A 19,591-nucleotide genomic window follows, 5' to 3' on the forward strand; every position below is an offset into this window, starting at 1 on the left:
GCCTCCTCAGCTGTTGCCAGCTTCTCTCTGTTGACTTTCCACCTGCCCTTCAGGTAATCGGCATGGAGAGGCAGCCCAGGAAGTTTCCAGGAGCTCTGACCCTGACTGCTGCCTGTGGGCTGTGGGTCTGGGTTCTGCTGGGGGCACATGTTACGCACCAGGTGGTGAGTGCCTTACCCTGGAAGACTCTGACTCCGGGCAGCAGCTTGCAGCAGGGAGCTCCTCCCTCCTGGAGGAGGAAGGCTAGGGCTCCTGGGAGAGGCTGGAATCAGGGTCACCAGAACCAGACATCTGGGACCCTGAGCAGAGGCTGCCTAGCTGTCTGCAACCTCTGGTTCTGACTGGTGCCGAGGGCCAGGGATGGGGCTATGTCTGCAGCTGGGAGGCGAAAACAGGCCAAGGGCTCCCAGGAGTGAGTCAAGTGCAGGCAGAAAAGTATCCCAGGCTTGGGGCCGAGAGACCCCAGAGCAGAAGGGCAGTCAGGGGAGGGGCACAGATCAGGCCATGAGTCTGAGCCAGACTCCTCTTCTTGGTGTCTGCCCGCCCGTGTGCCTCCCTTGTGTGCCATGTGCTCAGTCATGTCTGTTCATGATCCCATGGATTGTAGCCCTCCAGTCTCCTCTGTCCATGGGATTTCCCAGGTAAGAATACTGGAGTGGGTTGCCATTTCCTCCTCCACAGGATTGCCTGACCCAGGGATCAAATGCATGTCTCCTGTGTCTCTTGCATCGCAGGCAGTTTCTTTACTTGCTGAGCCATTGGGGGACCCCCAAACTACATCCAGACCCCAGATGAGAGCAATTTCACCATCTTGTTCTGAAATTTGAGCTCTGGCTGATTCCTATCCCCCTCCACCTGCTCCCCCCCACCCCGCCCCCACTGCCCAGGGCTTTCTGGGCCAAGCTGAAGTCCAGCCCCCTCCCCATAAATGCGGGGCTTGTCCACAACCCTCGTTTCCCATTCATTCTCCACCTTGTGATGCAGGCATGATTCCCTCTTTTCTACATTAAGATAATGAGGCTCTGGAAATTGAGGGAGCTTGCCCAATGTCACAGAGCAGGAAAACGACCCCAAGGTCTACCCCTCCCTTCACCCACCCCATCCCCAGAGATGTGTAACCTTGCCGCTCAAAGTGTGGTCTGAGTCAAGGGCACCTGTGTGGGAGCTGGTTAGAAATGCAGCATTTCAGGCCCCTCCCTTGACCCCCAACTGGAATCTGTATTTTAGCAAGAACTCGAGTTATTTAAAAGCACTTTAGAGCTGGGGAAGCACTGCCTTAGAGAAGTTCTTTCCCTTAAGATGATGCAACCTCCCGACCCAGAGAGGGTACCAAAGGGTCGACCCCCAGAGGAGGGTGTTTGAAAGATCTATTTTATGGGGCTGCACTGGGGTGATGAGGGTGGCCTTGTCTTCAAAGACCCTTCCCTCATGGGGTCTCATGCCCACCATGTCGCCCTCATGCCAGTCTGCCCTGTGCTTTTCAGTTCCCCAGCAAGCGCACCCCCACCCTTCATTGTACACGGCAGCTGGAGAAGGGGTGGAGGGAAGCCATTTCAATGGCAGCCTCCCCAAGACTCCCAATCTTTCCCTGCCCCCAGCTGGCGAAGCTGATTGTCCCATTCAGCACCCCCTCCCAGCATTGGCTGACAGGCTTTCAAACCCCCTTGCTGCCTAATTACCGCTGATCAGGGTTTGCACGTGCTGGTTTCTGTGAATAAGTGATTCTGTAATTACTGTTGGCACCCAGCCTGCCTCGGGCGGGGGAGGGGAGACTTCTGAGGACAAAGGGTTTTGCTGTGGGGAGGAGGGCCCAGAGGGCAGCACTGGGCTTTGTTGGGGTCTTGGGTTTCTGGGCTCCGAGGCAGATCCTCTGTGATGAGGCCAGGCTGGTGGAGGGAGCCACAGCCCAGAAAGGAGCCTGGTAACGCAAAAGCAGTTTTCGTGCATTGGGTGTGTTCTCAGTCAGGGTCTGTGCTCTGTGCTTTGTGTACTAGATTTCACGAGTGATCAGCTCACCCTGATTTCCCTGGGACATTCTCAGCGCCGCATGGCTTCCAGGATCGTAGTTCCCCAACCAGGGATCGAACCCCGGCCCAGCAGTGAAAGCACCAAGTCCCAACCACTGGACCGCCAGGGAATTCCTGACATTCCCAGTTTTATCACATTCCCAGAACCCATCCTCCACCCCCTTCCAGTTCCAAGCAAACCTGGACAGATGCTCACACTACACCTAATTCTCTTAACAACTAGAAGAGACCGCAGAGCCACTAACCCCATTTTATAGATGGAGAGACCAAAGCTCAGAGGGGTTGAGGATTTTCCAGGGTGAAACAGCTGCTAAGTGCCAGAAGCTGGACTTGGACCCAGGCCTATCTGCTTCCAAAGATCCACAGTGCGTGGGATCCTCCCAAATGCCAAAGAGCAGAGGAGGGCAGGCCCTCACACTCATGTGCGCAGTGTGTGCCCCTCTGCCCTCTCCTGCCCTGCCCCATCTTTTCTTTGAAGCTTGTCTGAGGCCTGGGGCTCCTGCTCCTCCCTGCTAACCTGGCTGCCCATAGAGTTTCCACCTTTCTCTGTACAGACCGTCTCTCCCTGGCTCTAGGACTGGGCCAGACTCAGCAGGGGTGGACAGTGCAGAGCCAGGACCTGACTGGACCTTGGGGACAAGGCGCTCAGGGAAGGGGCAATGCTCTGGCCTCGGAGCCTGGGTGATCTCAGCCTGGACCTGCCATCAAAGTGCAACAGCGGAGGCCCAGCCTCCCTTGCGGGAAGGAGGGATTGGCTTGAAGACCAGCGGGCAGAAGCCCCTTCCAGCACTGCCTGCCAGCTGGATGTAGCTCATCCGAGTGGCTGAGAGTCGGTGTGCCTGGCTTTGCCGCCTCAGCTGACTGACTCTGCCACCTTAGGCAAGTTACCTAACTCCTCCTAGAAGGTGCTTCCTAAAGGGGGGATGACAATGATGCCCAAAGCTTGAAGGTCTTAGAGAGACGGTACATGGAAAGCTCTCAGTACGATGCCTGGTGGAAATAACAGCTAGTTGTTGCTATTATTGTTGTTATTATTTTTAGTGCTCTCCTCCTCCCCGGGGCTGGGGACTCAAGCTAACACCCCTCCACCCCCATCCCCAGGCTGCATCAGGGTCCTGGCAGGCCTGGCTGGATGTTTGAGCCAATGAGAGCCGAGGGGAGAGACCGACGCTACCCCAGGGACTAAAATAGCGACAAAGCCGACTCCAAAGGCTGGCTTTCCAGGACAGTTTTGCCCATACAAGGCCAGAGTCGGTGCCACCTGGCAGCCCCTTGGGGCAGGAGCTGTGGGCAGACTGCCTCAGGGCTGCTCTGAGGTTTGCAGATCTGCTCTGGGGCTGCCCCAGAGTGTCACATGCTTCTTCTCCCTCAGATTGATGGCTCTCTGGGGGCTGAGTTTTATTGGAAATCAGTTTAAGAGAAGCAGCCCCCGGCTCCAGGCCCCCCTCCTGGCCAGACATGCCAGAGCCTGGATAAGAAGGAGGCTCCAAGGCCCGAGACTTCCCAGATGTCCCTCTTGGATGTGGAATTTGGAGTCATTTCTTCAGGGGAGTGTCTGAGCAAAAGCCGGGGCTTCAAGATCCCCCTTAGCAATAGACTCCCAGGTGGCTAGGCAGTCATCGGCCACCTAGCTCTTCTTAACCAACTCCTGGTTTCTTTACAGAGAACAGGCCTTGGATTTAGTCCAAGAAAAGGCACTTGAGTGTAGTGGGAAAGATAGCACTTGCAACTTCCCTTGGCCATGCAGAAGCTGTGTGACCTTGGGCTAGGCACTCAACTTCTCTGAGCCTCAGACTGGCCTTCTGGTAAATGAGGATAATAATGCATACCTTGACAATTTGTGGTCAGCATTACATGAGACAATGGTGGGATGGAATGAACAAGTCCAGGGCTGGCATGCAGTAGGCCTTCTGTACATGCTCATCTTTATTCCTTTGGTCACAAGACGGTGCGGGCAGGAGTTTGGATGGTATAGCGAGATCTCTCAGCTCCTGGAAATAGCGCGGTAGGGTTCACCTCTCCCTCGAGGGGCGACAGACGCTTGCATGTAGGAAGGAAGCTCTTGCACAGACAGCATCCACCCAGCACTGTGTACAAGAGACTCTGGTCCAGCCCAGAGGGGGAGATGGCGGTGGATTCTCCAGGCCAGTTGCCAGGCTTCTGTCTCATTGTCCCATCCAGCTGGACCTGCGATACTTCAGTGCCCAGAGGACATCTGCCAAAGGTTTCTCAGCCCAGGATGAGTTGCCCTCTGTGGCTGCCACTTACTCCAGGCCATACACAGATGCTCAGTGACTGCTTTTGGAGGTGGTGCTGGGGACCCTGACCGCTGTTGGAATGAGACCCTTCCTCCCCACAGAAAGCTAAGAGGTGGCACAGTCACCATGAAACACATGGTCCAGGGTCAGGGCCTGGACCACGGGGCCTGATCATGCTCTGGTCAGCGGGCAGCTTACCTCTCAGAGACCTCCTTCAGCCGTCAGGGCGGAGAGCGGTGTTAAGGGCCCAGATCAGCACTATGGGGACCATTCTTACTCTGTCATTGGGGTGATCAGGGCTCCTCTGAGCCTTGTTTTTCTCATCTCTAAAAGGGGAGTTTGTCCATTGAGTGCAAGAGTTTAGAAGGTGGGCTTGGGGTCAGCCACCTGAGGTTTTTGTTTTGTTTTTATTGGAATATAATTGCTTTACAATGTTGTGTTAGTTTCTGCTGTACAGTGAAATGAATCAGCCATAGGCATACATATGTCCCCTCCCTCTCGGGGTTCCCTCCCACCCCACCCCCTTCCCACCCATCTAGGTCATCACAGAGCACCAAGCTGAGCTTCCTGTGCTTTATAGCAGGTTCCCACTAGCTATCTATTTTACACATGGTAGTGTATATATGTCTGGGCATATCCCTTGAGAAAACCATAATTCGAAAGGACACATGTACCCCAGTGTTCACTGCAGTACTAGTTACCACAACCAGGATATGGAAACAATCTAAAAATTCAGTGATGGATGAATGGGTAAAGAATATGCGATACATATATACAATGGAATATTACTTAACCGCCAAAAGGAAGGACTTTTGCAGCTGCATGAATTTTAAGTGCAGACTTCCCACATGTGATCTCTGTCCACCTGGGCAAGTTTTTTAGCCTCTTCAGGCCACTGAGTATGGCAGTGGTGATAATTCCTGTCTCCTAGGTTTGCTGCTTTAAATGGTCTGAGGGAACACTCCCGGCTGCTGGACAGTGCCCGAGAAAGTTACCTGTATCAGCGAATTCCATCTTTCCAACAACCCTGGAAGTAGGTACTAACATCAGCCCTTGTTTACAGACCAGGTAACTGAGGTCCAAGTCCATATAGCTAAATAGAGTCAAGGCCAGGATTCAAAGCCAAAGGGTTTGGCTCCCGAGCCCACATGCTTAACAAATAAATGTCAGTTTTTCTTATTTTCGATGTTGTGTTACTGAAATTAAGCACAATGCCATGTTTGTTGTTGTTCAGTTGCTAAGTCGTGTCTGGCTCTTTCATGGCCCTGTGGATTGTAACCCGCCAGGTTTCTCTGTTCTTGGGATTTCCCAGGCGAGAATACTGGAGTGGGTTGTCATTTCCTTCTCCAGGGAATCTTCCTGACCCAGGGATCAAACCTGTGTCTCCTGCATTGGCAGATGAGTTCTGTACCATTGAGCCACCAAGGGTCCGTGAATGGGAGCCTCCATTTTTACTGAACAGGACAAGACGGACGTGGTTTCAGTGTCCCCAGGCCTTTGCTGTTGGAAGAGGATTCTGACATTTCTCTCCTTCCCCAACCACACAGGAGGGTCTCTGAGTGTCCAGCCCAGTTCCTTAGGTCCAGGCTAGGACTTAGATGGAGGAGAAGGATTAAGAGAAGAGTGCCATTGAACACGGGTGTGAAACAAAATTGCAGGAAGACAAAACTGTACATGAATAGTGTCTTACAGAACTTGTGAGTTGGTTCCTCTTAAGTACTCTTTAAAAAAAAGTGAGTTTTGGAAAAAATCTATTAGATGAATTGTGAACCATTGAACTGTGCCATTTGATTCCAATACCACCTAGAGACTGAGCCATGTGGTCCCGCCATCAGCAAGGTTATGTTTAATGTTGAGTGAGAATGTATGCCCAGACTTAAGGGGAAGCGTTGAATACATAGGTAGATGAAGGTAGAGGGCTGACCTTTGCTGCCTCCAAAACAGCCATGAGTCTTGGCACCCTCGTGAATGCCTTCCCCCTTGATGAGACTACACTCTCCACGTTTCCTGTTTTACAGCCTTCTGAGGTCTAGGGGGACTCAGGCCCCTCCTGGAGATGGTAATCATGAAGGGGTCTCAGTTGCATCCCAGTGAGTTCTGAAGCAAAGCCCCTCTCCAAGAAGCCCCTGGTGGGCAAAGACAGTTGGAGGCCAGGGTCGCAAGGGAGTGCGGCCCCGTCAATGTCTGGGTCAAAGGCGTCCAGAGTCCTTATTATTAACACTCATGTGCAGCCAAGAGGGAATTGTGAAAGGCAAGAACCACTGGGCAAGTGCAGGGCATGGGCGTGGTCAGGTGAGCAGACAATGGAGCTGCCCACTAGGGCCAGCGCACCTGCATTCCCAATGGAGAACCAAGAGGTCTTGTAGAGTTGATGTGCTGAGTGATGGGATAGTGTTTTTAAAAGCGAAGCTACTGTTGATTAGGTTGGCCAAAAATTTCGTTTGGGCTTTCCCTAAGATGTAATAGAAAAACCCAAACAAACTTTTTGGCCAGCCCAATATTCCCATCAGTTGTAGGATAAACCATTAATTTTATCCTAGCTCTTTGGGAAGTAAAAACAAAAATGCTGCCTTTTATATGTGCATATCAATTGGAAGGCCCAATCAGACATCCACACTATTAAAATGTGAACAAATTGTGCGTCTTGGAATCCAGGGACTCTGGCTGCCTACAGATAAGGCATCCTTGTTACTCTGAATGGTCAGATCACTGTCCTTGGCCCTCTGCTCTCCTCCCTCCGTCTTTTCTGGCCATAAAGGTCTTTCATTAAGTGATGCTAAGTGTGAGTCCAAGCCTGCCTGCTTCCAACAACTGTTCGTTGATGGAAGAACCAGACCAAGGAGACTGAGATGTAAATGAGAGATAACAAAACATCCTCTGGTTCATTCACTCAACAGATATTTACTGAACACTTCATATGTGCAGGAACTGTTCTGGGAGCTGGAGATACAGGAATGAATGGCCTCAAGATAAAGTGGACACATGGTCCAGGTTAACTTGAGTTTTCAGAGAGGACTTATTATGTGACTGGCAGAGTTTAAGTCATCCCTTCTTCTGTCTAAGTGGATAATGAGAGAGGTAGGGTCTCCCTTCTTGCTTGAGCTCTCTGATGAGTGGTTCTGCCCTGTATGCGTGTTACTCGGTGGCAGGTCACAAGCATACACCCGATACTGCCCCGAAGTCATCAATTCCAGGGAGTCAAAACTGAAACAGATGGGACTTCCCTGGTGGCCCAGTGGTTGAGAATCTGCCATGTGGTGCAGGGGATGTGGCTTCGATCCCTGGTCAGGGAACTAAAATCCCACGTGCCATGGAGCAGCAAAGCCTGCACAACGCAGCTACTGAGGCTACGAGCCACAGCTACGGAGCCCGTGTGCCACTCGAAAGATCCCGCGTGCCGCAACTAAGACCAGACACGGCCAAATAGATAAATAAATACTGAAAAAAACCTATGAAACAGAATCACACATGGTGCTAAAAGCTAGGAGCGATGGGTTTAATTTGTTATCTAAGCCCAGAACCGTTTCCATGCCTTCCGAGAAGCTATCTGGTCTGGGAAAACAGCAAAAGAAAACTGAGAAAAAGAAGGGGGAACAAGAGGTATGAACAACAGAGGGCGGTTTTGCTGACATAAGAGCCCAGATTAAAGAGTTTGCACTATATTTTTAACAAAAATCTGTAAACATGTCCATGTAAGTTAGCTCTAGCCTTAGTCGTTGAAACAGTGACTCAAGTTCGGCAACTTGCGTGATGGAAAAGCTGGAGAATAAAAGTCCAAATAAGTTAAAATATTGTGTTACCCTCAGGGCGTGTAATCTGGGGCTCTTCCAATCTTTCCACCCTTTGGAGAAAGAAACCCAGGAATCCCCTACACCTCCCTCTCCCCACCCCACCCCCATCTCCCCATCTCCCCTGAAACCTACTTAGTCCAGGCTGACTTCACCTCTTGCCTGGACGTTGGCTCAACCAGCATTTTCACCCTGACCCCCCCATCAATTAGGCCAAATTCCCTGTTGCTGGCTCCGACACTGGCACTTCTTCATAGCACTTAGTGGTCCTAACTGTGGATTTATTACTGAGCTTGTTTAAGTCATGGCTGCCTCCCCTACTTCATCATAGCATCCTTGAGAGCAGGGACTACATCTGTTTTTGCTCATGATTCTGCCCCTTGCGCTTAGCACATAGCTAGGAAGGAGTTTGAAACATGTTTTGACCAAGACTTGGTAAACATATCCAAATAAGTTAGCTCTATCCTTACACTATCTCTCCTTATCTTTAGCCATGAAAAGTGCTCAACAAATATTTGTGGAAGGAATTGATAAATGAATAAATGAGTTTTAAACACAAAATAGAGGTAGATAATTTTTTTTACCTGTATGAAATTGGCTTATCTCCTCCCCCACAAAACAAATGCTGCAGAAATATTTCAAGATTGTTCGTTTGGAAAGACCTATCGGCCTGTTCAGAGCTCACTCGTGGGTGGTAGAGACCCTCACAAACCGTGTGTGTGTGTGTTTGTGTGTTGTGTGTATGTGGTTGAAAGGTTACAAGAGTATTCCCTGGGAAGTGTAAAAAACAGGAAGACAGTGAAGATTCTAGCTCATTACCTATTGAGATACAAATTCATCCCACTGAGAATCCTGAAGCCTTATCCTAAGTAGAAACCTGCTAAGTATTTGTGTAATGAATGCAGACATGAGGAAATTGTTCCCTTGTGCTGATGCTATGAGAGGCTGCAGCAGAAAAGAGTCTCCCTTAGAGCTTTTTCTGTCTCCATCTTGCCAAGGTCTTCTCCTGGATGATCCTGTGGGCTTTTGTGAGAAGGTGATGGCCCAGGCAGTGGTCAGTGGGGCTGGTGTTTGGCTCCAGACATATCCCCTCTTTGTACCCACTTTGTACCCCCTCCAAAAAGACCAAGTGCTAGCTTCATGTGGAAAAACAGGGTGTCTTATATACTCTTTTTGGGTGTATAAATTTGATCAACTTTTTTTAGGGCAGCTTAACAATATCTGTCAAAATTTTAAAGATATATATCCTTGATGGGGGCAAATTCCCTCCCAGAAATCTCGTCCATGGATATACTTGAACTGTGTGCAGAGATGGAAAAATAAAGATGTCCATTGCAGTGTTAATTATGCTAGCCAAAAATCAGAATGATCAAATGTCTAACAATAAGGAAATGACCTAATATATTGTGGTCCCTCCATACAGTGGAATATTATAAGGCTGCAAGATGGTTTTCTCCATATCACACTCTCTTGGTTCTTCCCAAATTAGGAATATTACTGCTTAGTGTCTTTTTTCGAGTTCACCTCTTCTCAACAACAAAGGGTTCTCTGGTCCTAAATGTTGGTAGTGCTGAGCTTGAGAGTCTTTAGGCTAGAACAGTGCCTGGGACAGAGGAGACATTTACTTCATATGTGATCAATGGACAGAGCCTGATGTGTAGTAGGTGCTCACTAAGTAGTTGTTGAATGATTGAAGGAAAGAGAATGAGGTAGATCTACATGTACCAATAAGAAAAGAAGTTCAAGACACATTGTAAAAAAGTGAAGTTAAAAACAGTATGCATATTACCATCCCTTTGGTGTTAAAAATAGATATAAACAAATGGATATGCTTGTCTATGCATAGGAAATTCATGTAAAAGAACATGAAGTCTTCATAACGTTATCTCTATGAGTGGAACGAGTTTGGAGTGGAGAGTAAGGGAAAACATTGGCTTTTCATCTCATAGTTTTTGAGCTGTTTTAATTTTCTATTACATGCATATCATGATTCTAGAACAATCACCACTGCCCCCAAACCCAATTTAATTAAAAAAACAAAAACAGAATGAGATGACTGCCTGCTTCACCTTTGTTGCAACACGACTTGTATATCAACAGTGGCAGTTGAAACCTTGTGGGATGAGACCTCTAAGTCCGTAACAGCTGGATATGAGTTTTTCACAGCCTGCAGACGAGAACTCATCTCTGTAGGTCTTCCTATCAGCTCTAAGAAGAAGGCCTCTCTCTCATCATTTTTACTGCTGAAGAAGCTGAGGCCCAAAGAATTTAGTGCCTTGCTGAGGGGTAGATAGCAGAAAACTACCCCATTTGTTTTGATCCCATGGACACTGGTGGGGGAGGGGAATGTGTGTTAGCTAGCCATTGCCATGTAACAATATCCCCAAACTGCGCTTTTTTTTTTTTTAAGTTTTTTTTTTTGACGTGGACCATTTAAAAAATCTTATTGAATTTGTTACACTATTGCTTCTGTTTTATGTTTTGGTTTTTTGGCCATGAGGCATGTGGGATCGAACCCATACCCCCCACATTGGAATGCAAAGTCTTAACCACCAGACCACTAGGGAAGTCCCCCTCACACTGTATCTTAAGATAATAAACATTTAATATCTCATAGTTTCTGAAGGTCAAGGTTTCAGAAGTGGCTCAGCAGGTGATCCTGGTTCAGGGTTTCTCAGGAGGCCACTGTCACGTTGTGGGCAGGGGCTGCCACCATCTGAAAGCCAAACAGCGCGTGAGGGGTGGGGGCATGGGGGGGGTCTACATCCAGGCTCACTGTGTGGTCACTGGAGCCCTCGAGTTCTTAATCACTCTTAGCCAGAGACCCTGATTCCTTTCCACATGGGCTGCCTGAATGTCCTTATGACATAGCACCTGGCTCCCCGCCATGGCGATGAGCTGAGAGAGAAAAAGAGAAAGAGAGAGAGAGAAGCCACATAACCTAACCTAATCTCACAAGTGACATGCTATCATTCTCACATGACCACATTCTGTTGGTCATACATCCAGCGTGGGAGGGGACCACAAAAAGCTGTGATGACCAGGAAGTGAGGTCACTGGGGAACATCTTGGGGGCTGGTGACCACAGGGCAGCTCCTTCACTGAAAGCCTGGACTCCATCCTTGGGTGGCCCCTGGAGCAGGAGGCTAGGAGGACCTGCCTGGATGGGTCTGTGGTACAGTAGGAGGGGAAATCACAGGCAAGTCATTGTCCCCCCTGCTTGGGACTGAGTCCACTCTACCCAGAGTCAGTGATGACTCAACTGCCCTCTGCCTGCCCTCCTCTCGGGGATGTGGTGATACAAAGGCAGGGATGCCTGGGAGCTGGTGGCCACTGTCTGTGCTATAACCACAAGCGTGAGTGAACTGCCCTGGTCAGATGGTCTCACCACACTGGCCATGTGATAGGAGCTTGACAAACACTTGGTGATGGGCTAATTGCTTCTTTTCTAAACACGTGTCCTGAATGCTTCTGCATACCAGATCCTTTGATAGGGCACAGTGCATGCCTTGTATCAGCGTTTGTCACCAACACACATGACAAGGTTGGTAACCACAGTTGCCCCATTTTACAGATGGAAACTGAGGCTGGGAAGGTTAAGTACAGTGCCCTGGGTGCCCGGGTGGACCTGCACTCAGATCAGCCGGGCTCCAAAGCCTCTGTTCTTGTCTCTGATGCAACCCTTCCTCCCACCCACTCTCCTCCCGTGGGAATTAGGGCCATCTGATATAGGACATGAGCCTGGGACCGAGAGGTGCCTTATCGAGGCCTCCAAGTCCTCTGTTCCTCCCTAAAGAAATGAAGAAGGTATAGTCCCCAGACAAGAAGCACCTTCCCTCCTGGAGTGGGGAGCAGAGCCCAGCCCCAAAGCCTCCCAAGAGCCAGGCCAGTGGTCTTTCACTTCTGTCTGGAAGCCCAGGCCTCATGGCAGATCGTGCAGAAATACTTTGGCATAATATGGATTCCCTTTTAAGTCTGAAGCTAATTCCCAGAAGGGTGGCATGCTAGAAAGAGCCTGGGCTATGGCAAGAAGCAGACCTGTGTTAAAATCCCACTTCTCTGTCCTTAGGCAAGTATTTAACCTTGCTAGGACTCAGTTTTCATTATCAGTAAAATGGAGATGTCACACTTATTTCTGAGTTCACTGTGAGGATTAAATGAAACAAACAGTAAGAATACCTGGCTGTCATAAGTACCAAATCATATTCATTTCTTTGTTCCCTTTTTTTTAAATCATATTGCAGAATCTCCAACATTCCCTCCAATAAAAATGTCCTTTGGGTTGAAAAAGGGACTCTCAGTCTAGCCTGCTAGGTTTTTTCTCTGTGGGGCCTTTCCATCCCCAAATACATCTTCTAACCAGTGAAGACCTCTATACTGCAGCAGTCCCTAACCTTTTTGGCACCAAGGACCAGTTTCGTGGAAGACAAATTTTCCACAGATCGGGGGTGGGGGGGCGATGGTTTAGGTGGTAATGAGAGCGTTGGGGAGCGGGAGAGGAAGCTTTACTTGCTCACCTCCTGCTGCATGGCCGAGTTCCACTGACAGTCTGTGACCGGGGATTGGGGACCCCTACTCTGCAGCACTGATGGGAACTCTGTATTCTGTGCCTTGATTAAAGTCAGGCCTGAAACCCCCAGGAAAATGGAGCCCTGTTACAGCTGGCTTAATTTCAGCTGACTGCCCTGCTGGTGGGCCAGGTCAGGGGAGGTGCCTGCAGTATTTCTGGAGTGGAAAAACCCCAGGGTGCTGGGTGGTGGCTGTGACAGCACTGCCAGCCAGCTTAGTCCCTGGGGGCAGGCCTGGGAGGAGGTTGGATTCCAGCAACAGAGGTCCCTTGGGGGAGTCTCTGGTTCTGTCCTAGCAGAGCTGGGGGAGGGGGCACAGGAGAACAGACACTCTAGGGACGCTCAGCTGGTCCCTAGTGGGACTGGAGAGGACCCTAAATCTTCTCCTAGCTACTTGGACCTGAGGTTTTAGGGAAAATCAGGGCCCTGTATTACTTGCAAGCATGCATGGTAAGTTGCTTCAGTCGTGTCCAACTCTGTGCTATGCACTGTGCTTTGTGTTATGGACTGTAGCCCACCAGGTTCCTCTGTCCATGGGACTCTCCAGACAAGAATACTGGAATGAGTGGCCATGCCCTCCTCCAGGGGATCTTCCCAACCCAGGGATCAAACCCTCCTCTCTTACATCTGCAGGTGGGAATGTAAGTACCTGCATCTCTTACATTGGCAGGTGGGGGTTCTTTACCATTAGCTCCATTTACTTTGTAAGTACTGCTTGCTTACTCACAAGTGGTTGATTGAGTATAACCAGAAAAGGGTAGTTTCTATTTCCATGAGGAGGCTGGCTCCAGGCAAAGGGTGGGGTCAGCCCTCAGGAACTGATATGTGATTGGACCAGGCCTTGAAGGTCCTTTCTCATCCTGAAAATACAGGACTCTGCAATATGGGGCCTTCCGGGAGATAAAGTAGACAAGCGTGAGGGTTCAGAGACAGAGCTGCTGCAGCATTTCTGGGGGAGAAGAGGGGCCACGAGCCAAGACCCTGGGTGGTCTGTGGGAAGAGCGCTGGATGAGGACTCCGAGCTCTGACTGCCCCCGTGACTCTGGGCAAATCACCTCCCGCTCCGAACCTCTCCGTTTCCCTACTTGGAAGACACAGAGGGCATGCTCTTTCAGAGACTTGGCCAGCTCTGAAAAACCTCTGATTCATTTCTGGGGTTTTTGCCTCATCCTTGGTAAACTGGAGATCTGCCAAGGTACAAATATTTATAGAACGCTTGGCATCTTGTCAGGTGAGGTGGGAGAAACAAATGATTTCAGAGCCAGCCTCTGCCCTCTTGGAGCTCTTCAAGGATGCTCAGATATACACAAGCCCACACACAGAAGTACCCAAATGGTGGTACCTATTGATAGGGGATCAGAGAAAGGGAGATCATGGTGGCCTTGGATGGTCCAGGAAGACTTTTTGGAGGAGGGGGAATTTGAACCATGCCTGGTGAGATAGGCAGAATTCACTAGCTTAGAAGAAGGGAGGAGGGTGCCTCATACAAGGTCTGGTCAGGAGTCGGGGCTCACACACACAGCTGTGTGGGATGGTACGCTGCTCAACCCCCAAAGGCACCATTCACATGTGGTCTGTGTGACTATCATTGCCTGTGTACAACCTACATGGCCTCATGGAAGTCCCTGGAAAAACTGCTAGGATAGATGTCTTCCAGGGCTGCAGGTGTGGGGAAGAGTAGCTGTGCGTTTGCCCCTTGGCCTGTGAGGTGGTACTGTTCTCCCGGCTCTGAGGGTCAGCTCTGCCCATTCTCTAAACACGGCTCCAAGTGCCATCCAATAGGGCACATAGAGAGTGGGTAAGCAACCAGGTCCTGCTGTATAGCCCAGGGAACTATATCCACTATTCTGCGATACACCATAATGGAAAAGAATATAAAAAAAAAAAAAGCATGAATACATGTGTATAACAGAGTCATTTTGCTGCACAGCAGAAACTGACACAACGCTGGAAATCAACGATACCTCAATGAAAAAATTTAAAAAAAAAGAGAATAGTCAAAGAAATCAGGTTCAGATGTTTCCTCTGCTGCTTTCTAGGGTCCTGAAGTGATAATCTCTCCAGGACTCAGTTTCCTCCTTGCAAATGGGCATCCCAGGAGTCCTACCCAGCTGGAGAAGATGAAAGCGGATCATGTATGTGGACTGTGGTCTTGATAAATGACACACGTCATGATGACTGACTCAGGGGACGGGGGAGGGAGGATGAGTAGAGTGGTTTCTGGAAGGGGCTGTGGGGGTGGGGGGTGGTCAGGGTGGGGTGAGCAGCTCGTGGTTGGTCTGGGCAGGAGCTAGTGCCAAATAGCAATGATTTTGCCAGAAAATTTTAGATGACTTTCAGGGTGTCCTGGGAGAACTGTTTTATTAATAGGAAAAATGCTTTGTGAAGAACATTGGAGCCAGGGACCCAGGGGACCAGAGTTCTTTTCCTCACTCACCAGGGGCCTTGGACCACTTCCTGCATCCAGGGCCCTGTCTGTCCCCCACCCCTATTAGGGGAAGGACCCTCACAGTAGTCACACGCTGGATTCCCTGGGCCCTGCCCACCCTAGGCCCGCTTAAGGAGACTGAAGAGGCAGGTGCCTGGGAGTATCATGACTCCAGGCAGACAGCGCCCCAGACTGAGATGTAAACACACGGCAGCCGGGCCTATAACAGGAGTGTTAGCTTCACCCCATCACATCAGCTCTGCAAATGCAGGGCTGAGCAGCAGGAGCCCCCAGCTTGCCCAGCCCTACTCAGGTTTGCCCTCCAGACCCCAGAAGCTGCAGTGGACAGGAGAGAAGCTTCTCCCACGGGCTTAGACTCAACCCACAACTCTTTCCTTGGCCTATGCAGCCAGAGATCGAGGGCATTTTGCCTGGTGGGGGCCACCAGCACCCTCAGTCCTTTGAGACACTTTACAGGACGGCTTCCAGGCTTGGAGACAGGATAATAATAAAGATAATAATAGTAACTAGTCCTTTTTAAAAATAAAACAGCTTTATTGAACTTTAATACTGTTCATAAAATGTACCCTTTAAAAATATATGGGTCAGCCCAAGGACTGTGGCCCACTGGGCTCCTCTGTCCATGGAATTTTCCAGACAAGAATGCTGGAGTGGGTTGCCATCTCCCACTCCCGGGGATCTTCCTGACCCAGGGATCCAACCCGCATCTCTTGCACCTCCTGCATTGGCAGGCGGATTCTTTGTCACTGCACCACCTGGGAAGCCCCAAAAGGATCGTTCATATTGACAATTACCTTAAATGTAAACGGATTAAATGCATCAACCAAAAGACTGGTTGGGTGAATGAAAACATATGCATGTATGCACTTCCACTTACCATATCACTCTATTTAACCCCCAAATTGTATGTAATTATTCTATATTGTTAGGTTAACCATGTTTCCATTATGACTTACAATTATAATTATCTTTTATTTTTTGTCTGGCTATTGATTGTGAAAACTGATAAACATCTTTTACTATTGTGATTATATAACTATTATTCGTTTTAGTCAACAGAAGGGAAGGGAAGTCGCTCAGTCGTGTCCGACTCTTTGCGACCCCGTGGACTGTAGCCTACCAGGCTCCTCCGTCCATGGGATTCTCCAGGCAAGAATACTGGAGTGGTTTGCCATTTCCTTCTCCAGGGGATCTTCCTGACCCAGGGATCGAACTCAGGTCTCCCGCATTGGAGGCAGACGCTTTAACCTCTGAGCCACCAGGGAAGTCCACAGAAAATAATAGAATTCTCTATCACTAAAACTACCATTTAGTAGAAAAACCTGTAATCATTTTTAAAAATCCAGATGCACATTAGAATTATTTTGGAATTTTTTGAAAAATACAAATGCCCTGGTATTGTTTTTTCTCCAGAGCTCCAGATGTGATTCTAATGAGCAGCCATATTTAAAAACAACTGGACTATATGTTCATCTTTTACTTTTATCTAGTTTGTTTCACTTTTTCTATTTTATATTCAGTGCTCCCATTTCATTTAGTTTGTTTTCCAATTTCTCTGCCTCTTTTTTTATTGTTCCTTCTCAAGCCTTTATCAAATGTAGTAGAAAAGCTTTTGTAACCATATATATATAGCATGTATAATATATATATTTTAGAAAATATGAATTTTTGCTTAGTTAAAAAATTTATGACATTTTGGTTCCACTTGTTTGACTAAGCATAAATAGAATGCTGGATTTCTGATTTATACTTACTCAAAACTTTCATATAGTTTCATTTAGTCTGGCATCTAGTATTACCACTAAAAATCTAGAAAACTTATTATTTTAATGATTTAAAAACAAAAAACTGCATGAATCATAAAACTTCTAATCCAATTCTGAGAATATAAAGAAATACTGTGTTGTAAAAAAAAAACAAGTGGAAATTGACATATGATACAATATTATTAACTAAAGTACAGATTTTGTTCAAATCCCAAAATTTTATGCTGCTGCTGCTGCTGCTGCTGCTAAGTCGCTTCAGTCGTGTCCAACTCTGTGTGACCCCATAGACGGCAGCCCACCAGGCTCCGCTGTCCCTGGGATTCTCCAGGCAAGAACACTGGAGTGGGTTGCCATTGCCTTCTCCAAAATTTTATGCTAGTATCCATTATTTGTCTTCATACCTTATTTAAGATTCCACATTGTATTAACATTTAGTTGCATTAAGCAACTTCAGCTGCGTGCAACAAATTCTGATAAATTCCCTTTTCATTTTTATTCTGTTACAAATATTTTCTAGTTTTCCTTGTTATGGTTTCTTAGATTCATCCATCATTTGAAAGTGGACATTTAATTTCCAAATACATGGGGTTCTTCAGGTATCTTTGATATTAATTTCTCATTTAAATGCTTTCTTCTCTGCAGTCACCCTTTGTGTTTTTTCAGTCTTTTAACTTTATTGAGGCTTTCAATGGCTAAGTCAAAGATCTCTCTTGGTAAATGTCACATTGCACTTGAAAATATGTGGGTTATTTTCAAATATTTTTTGCTACTGATTTCTAACATAATTCCACAGTGATAAGAGAACAAACTCTGTATGATATCAATACCTTTAGACCACGAAATTTTTGCACCTTATTTTATGTCCCTGGATATGTTCCAGTGTCTCCCTGGTTTATAGTCTATGGGAACTTGAATAGAATTTCTATCCTGCTGCTGTGTGAAAATTGTATAAATCTTAATTATGTTGAATTGGTTCATAGTGATTTTCAGGTCTACTGTATCCTTCTATTATAACTTTCTGTCTATTCATCCTATTAATTTTTGAGAGTTTGATATTGAAATGCCAATTAAAAAATTTTAGTGTATCTACTTAAAAAAATTAAGAACTGTATGTAACTTGGTTCTGTGTTTTCCAGGTCTCCTGTAAATGTGTAATCAAATTCAATAACTTAAAAAATAAAAAAGAAAGAAGAAAAACAAAACAAAAAATTAATCCTTTAACTTCATACAGTATATATCACTGTTAGCTTGTAGTTGACTATGATTCATTAGCGTGTTAAGATTAGTAAATATACATAAGCCCCTCATCCTTCTAAATCTGAGTGGAGTGAATGATTATGGTGACAAGTTTGGAGAAGGGAATGGCTACCCACTCCAGGATTCTTGCCTGGAAAATTCCATGGACAGAAGAGGCTGGTAGGCTACAGTCCACGGGGTCGCAGAGAGTCGGACACAACTGAGCGACTTCACTTTAATTAAAGATGTCTTGCTTTTCTTCGTTTGTGTTCCAGAAATATTGCTATTATAGAATGGCTGTTTGTATTTAATATTAAGATATTAACACTAACCCCCTCAAAAAACCCCAAAAGTATACAGGTCAGAGCTTACCTGGCAGTCTAGTAGTTAAAACTCCATGCTCCTAATGCAGGGGCGCAAGTTTGATGCCCGGATGGGGAACTAAGATCCCACATGCTGTGTGGCATGGCCACAAACTTTAAAAAATAATAAATAAAATTTAAAAATATACAGGTCAGGGGTTTTAAATATGTTCACAAAACTGTGCAACTGTCACCATGATTTAGTTACAGAACATTCTCTTCACTCCAAAAAGAAATTTGTAACCATTAATAGTCATCCCCACCTCCTCCCTGCCCTTGGCAACCACTAATTTACTTTCTGTCTCTGTGAGATTGATTATTCTGGGCATTTTACATAAATGGAATCATACAGTATGCGGGCTTTTATGACTGGTGTCTCTCACTTAGCACAGTATTTTCAAGGTTCATCCACACTGTTTCACGGTACCGGTACGTTGTTCCTGTTTATCGTTGAATTCTGTGTGTGGATATACCACATTTGTTCATCCATTCATCAGCTGATGAACTGGGTTGTTTCCTCTTTGTGGCTATTCTGAATGACACTGGTATGAAGAATTGTATGCAAGTGTTTGTCTTCACATACGTTTCACATTCTCCAGAGTATATACCTGAGAGTAGAATTGGGTCATATGATGACTCTGACTTTTTCAGAAACTACCAAACTGTTTTCCAAAGTGGCTGCACCATTTTACAACCCAGCCAGCGGTGGACGAGGGTTTCTAGCTTGTCCACATACTCACCAACACTTGTTATTGTCTTTTTTATCCTCTCCATCATAGTGAGTATAACTTGGTATCTCATTATGGTTTTGATTCGCATTTCCCTAGTGACTAAGGATGCTGAGCATTTTAATGTATTTATTAGCCATTTTTACATCGTCTTTGGAGAGATGTCTATTCAAGTCATTTGCCCACATACAAACTGGGTTATTTTTCTTTTATGATTGAGTTGTAAAAGTCTTTATATATTCTAAATACTAGACTCTTATCAGATGTATTATTTGCAAATATTTTTTCCCACTCTGAAGATTGTTTTTTCACTTTTTAGATAGTGTCCTTTGATAGCACAGTTTTTAATTTTAATGAAGTCCAATAAAAAATTTTTTCTTTTGTTACTTCTATTTTTGCTGCTGTATGT

General features: G+C 47.0%; 1 protein-coding gene across 6 annotated transcripts in view; it reads left to right on the forward strand.

The window, feature by feature from the left end:
- Positions 1 to 19,591, forward strand: part of ALKBH3 (alkB homolog 3, alpha-ketoglutarate dependent dioxygenase) — a 171,088-nt gene that overhangs the window by 132,262 nt on the left and 19,235 nt on the right. For 3 of the 6 annotated variants that reach the window (XM_081545023.1, XM_081545024.1, XM_081545022.1), the window contains exon 9: positions 5,217 to 5,464. The exons of 1 other annotated variant lie outside the window; for it this stretch is intronic. In XM_081545023.1, the coding sequence (XP_081401149.1) occupies positions 5,217 to 5,357 (141 nt within the window). In that variant the 3' untranslated portion in view covers positions 5,358 to 5,464. Of the gene's footprint in view, positions 1 to 5,216; positions 5,465 to 14,680; positions 14,777 to 19,591 lie in introns of those variants that run through there. 2 more of the 6 variants (XM_081545027.1, XM_081545026.1) reach the window with 1 other exon arrangement.

Source organism: Giraffa tippelskirchi, chromosome 11 (genome assembly GCF_054371585.1).
Source record: "Giraffa tippelskirchi isolate mGirTip1 chromosome 11, T2T-mGirTip1v1.2.pri, whole genome shotgun sequence".
NCBI classification, from domain to species: Eukaryota; Metazoa; Chordata; class Mammalia; order Artiodactyla; family Giraffidae; genus Giraffa; species Giraffa tippelskirchi.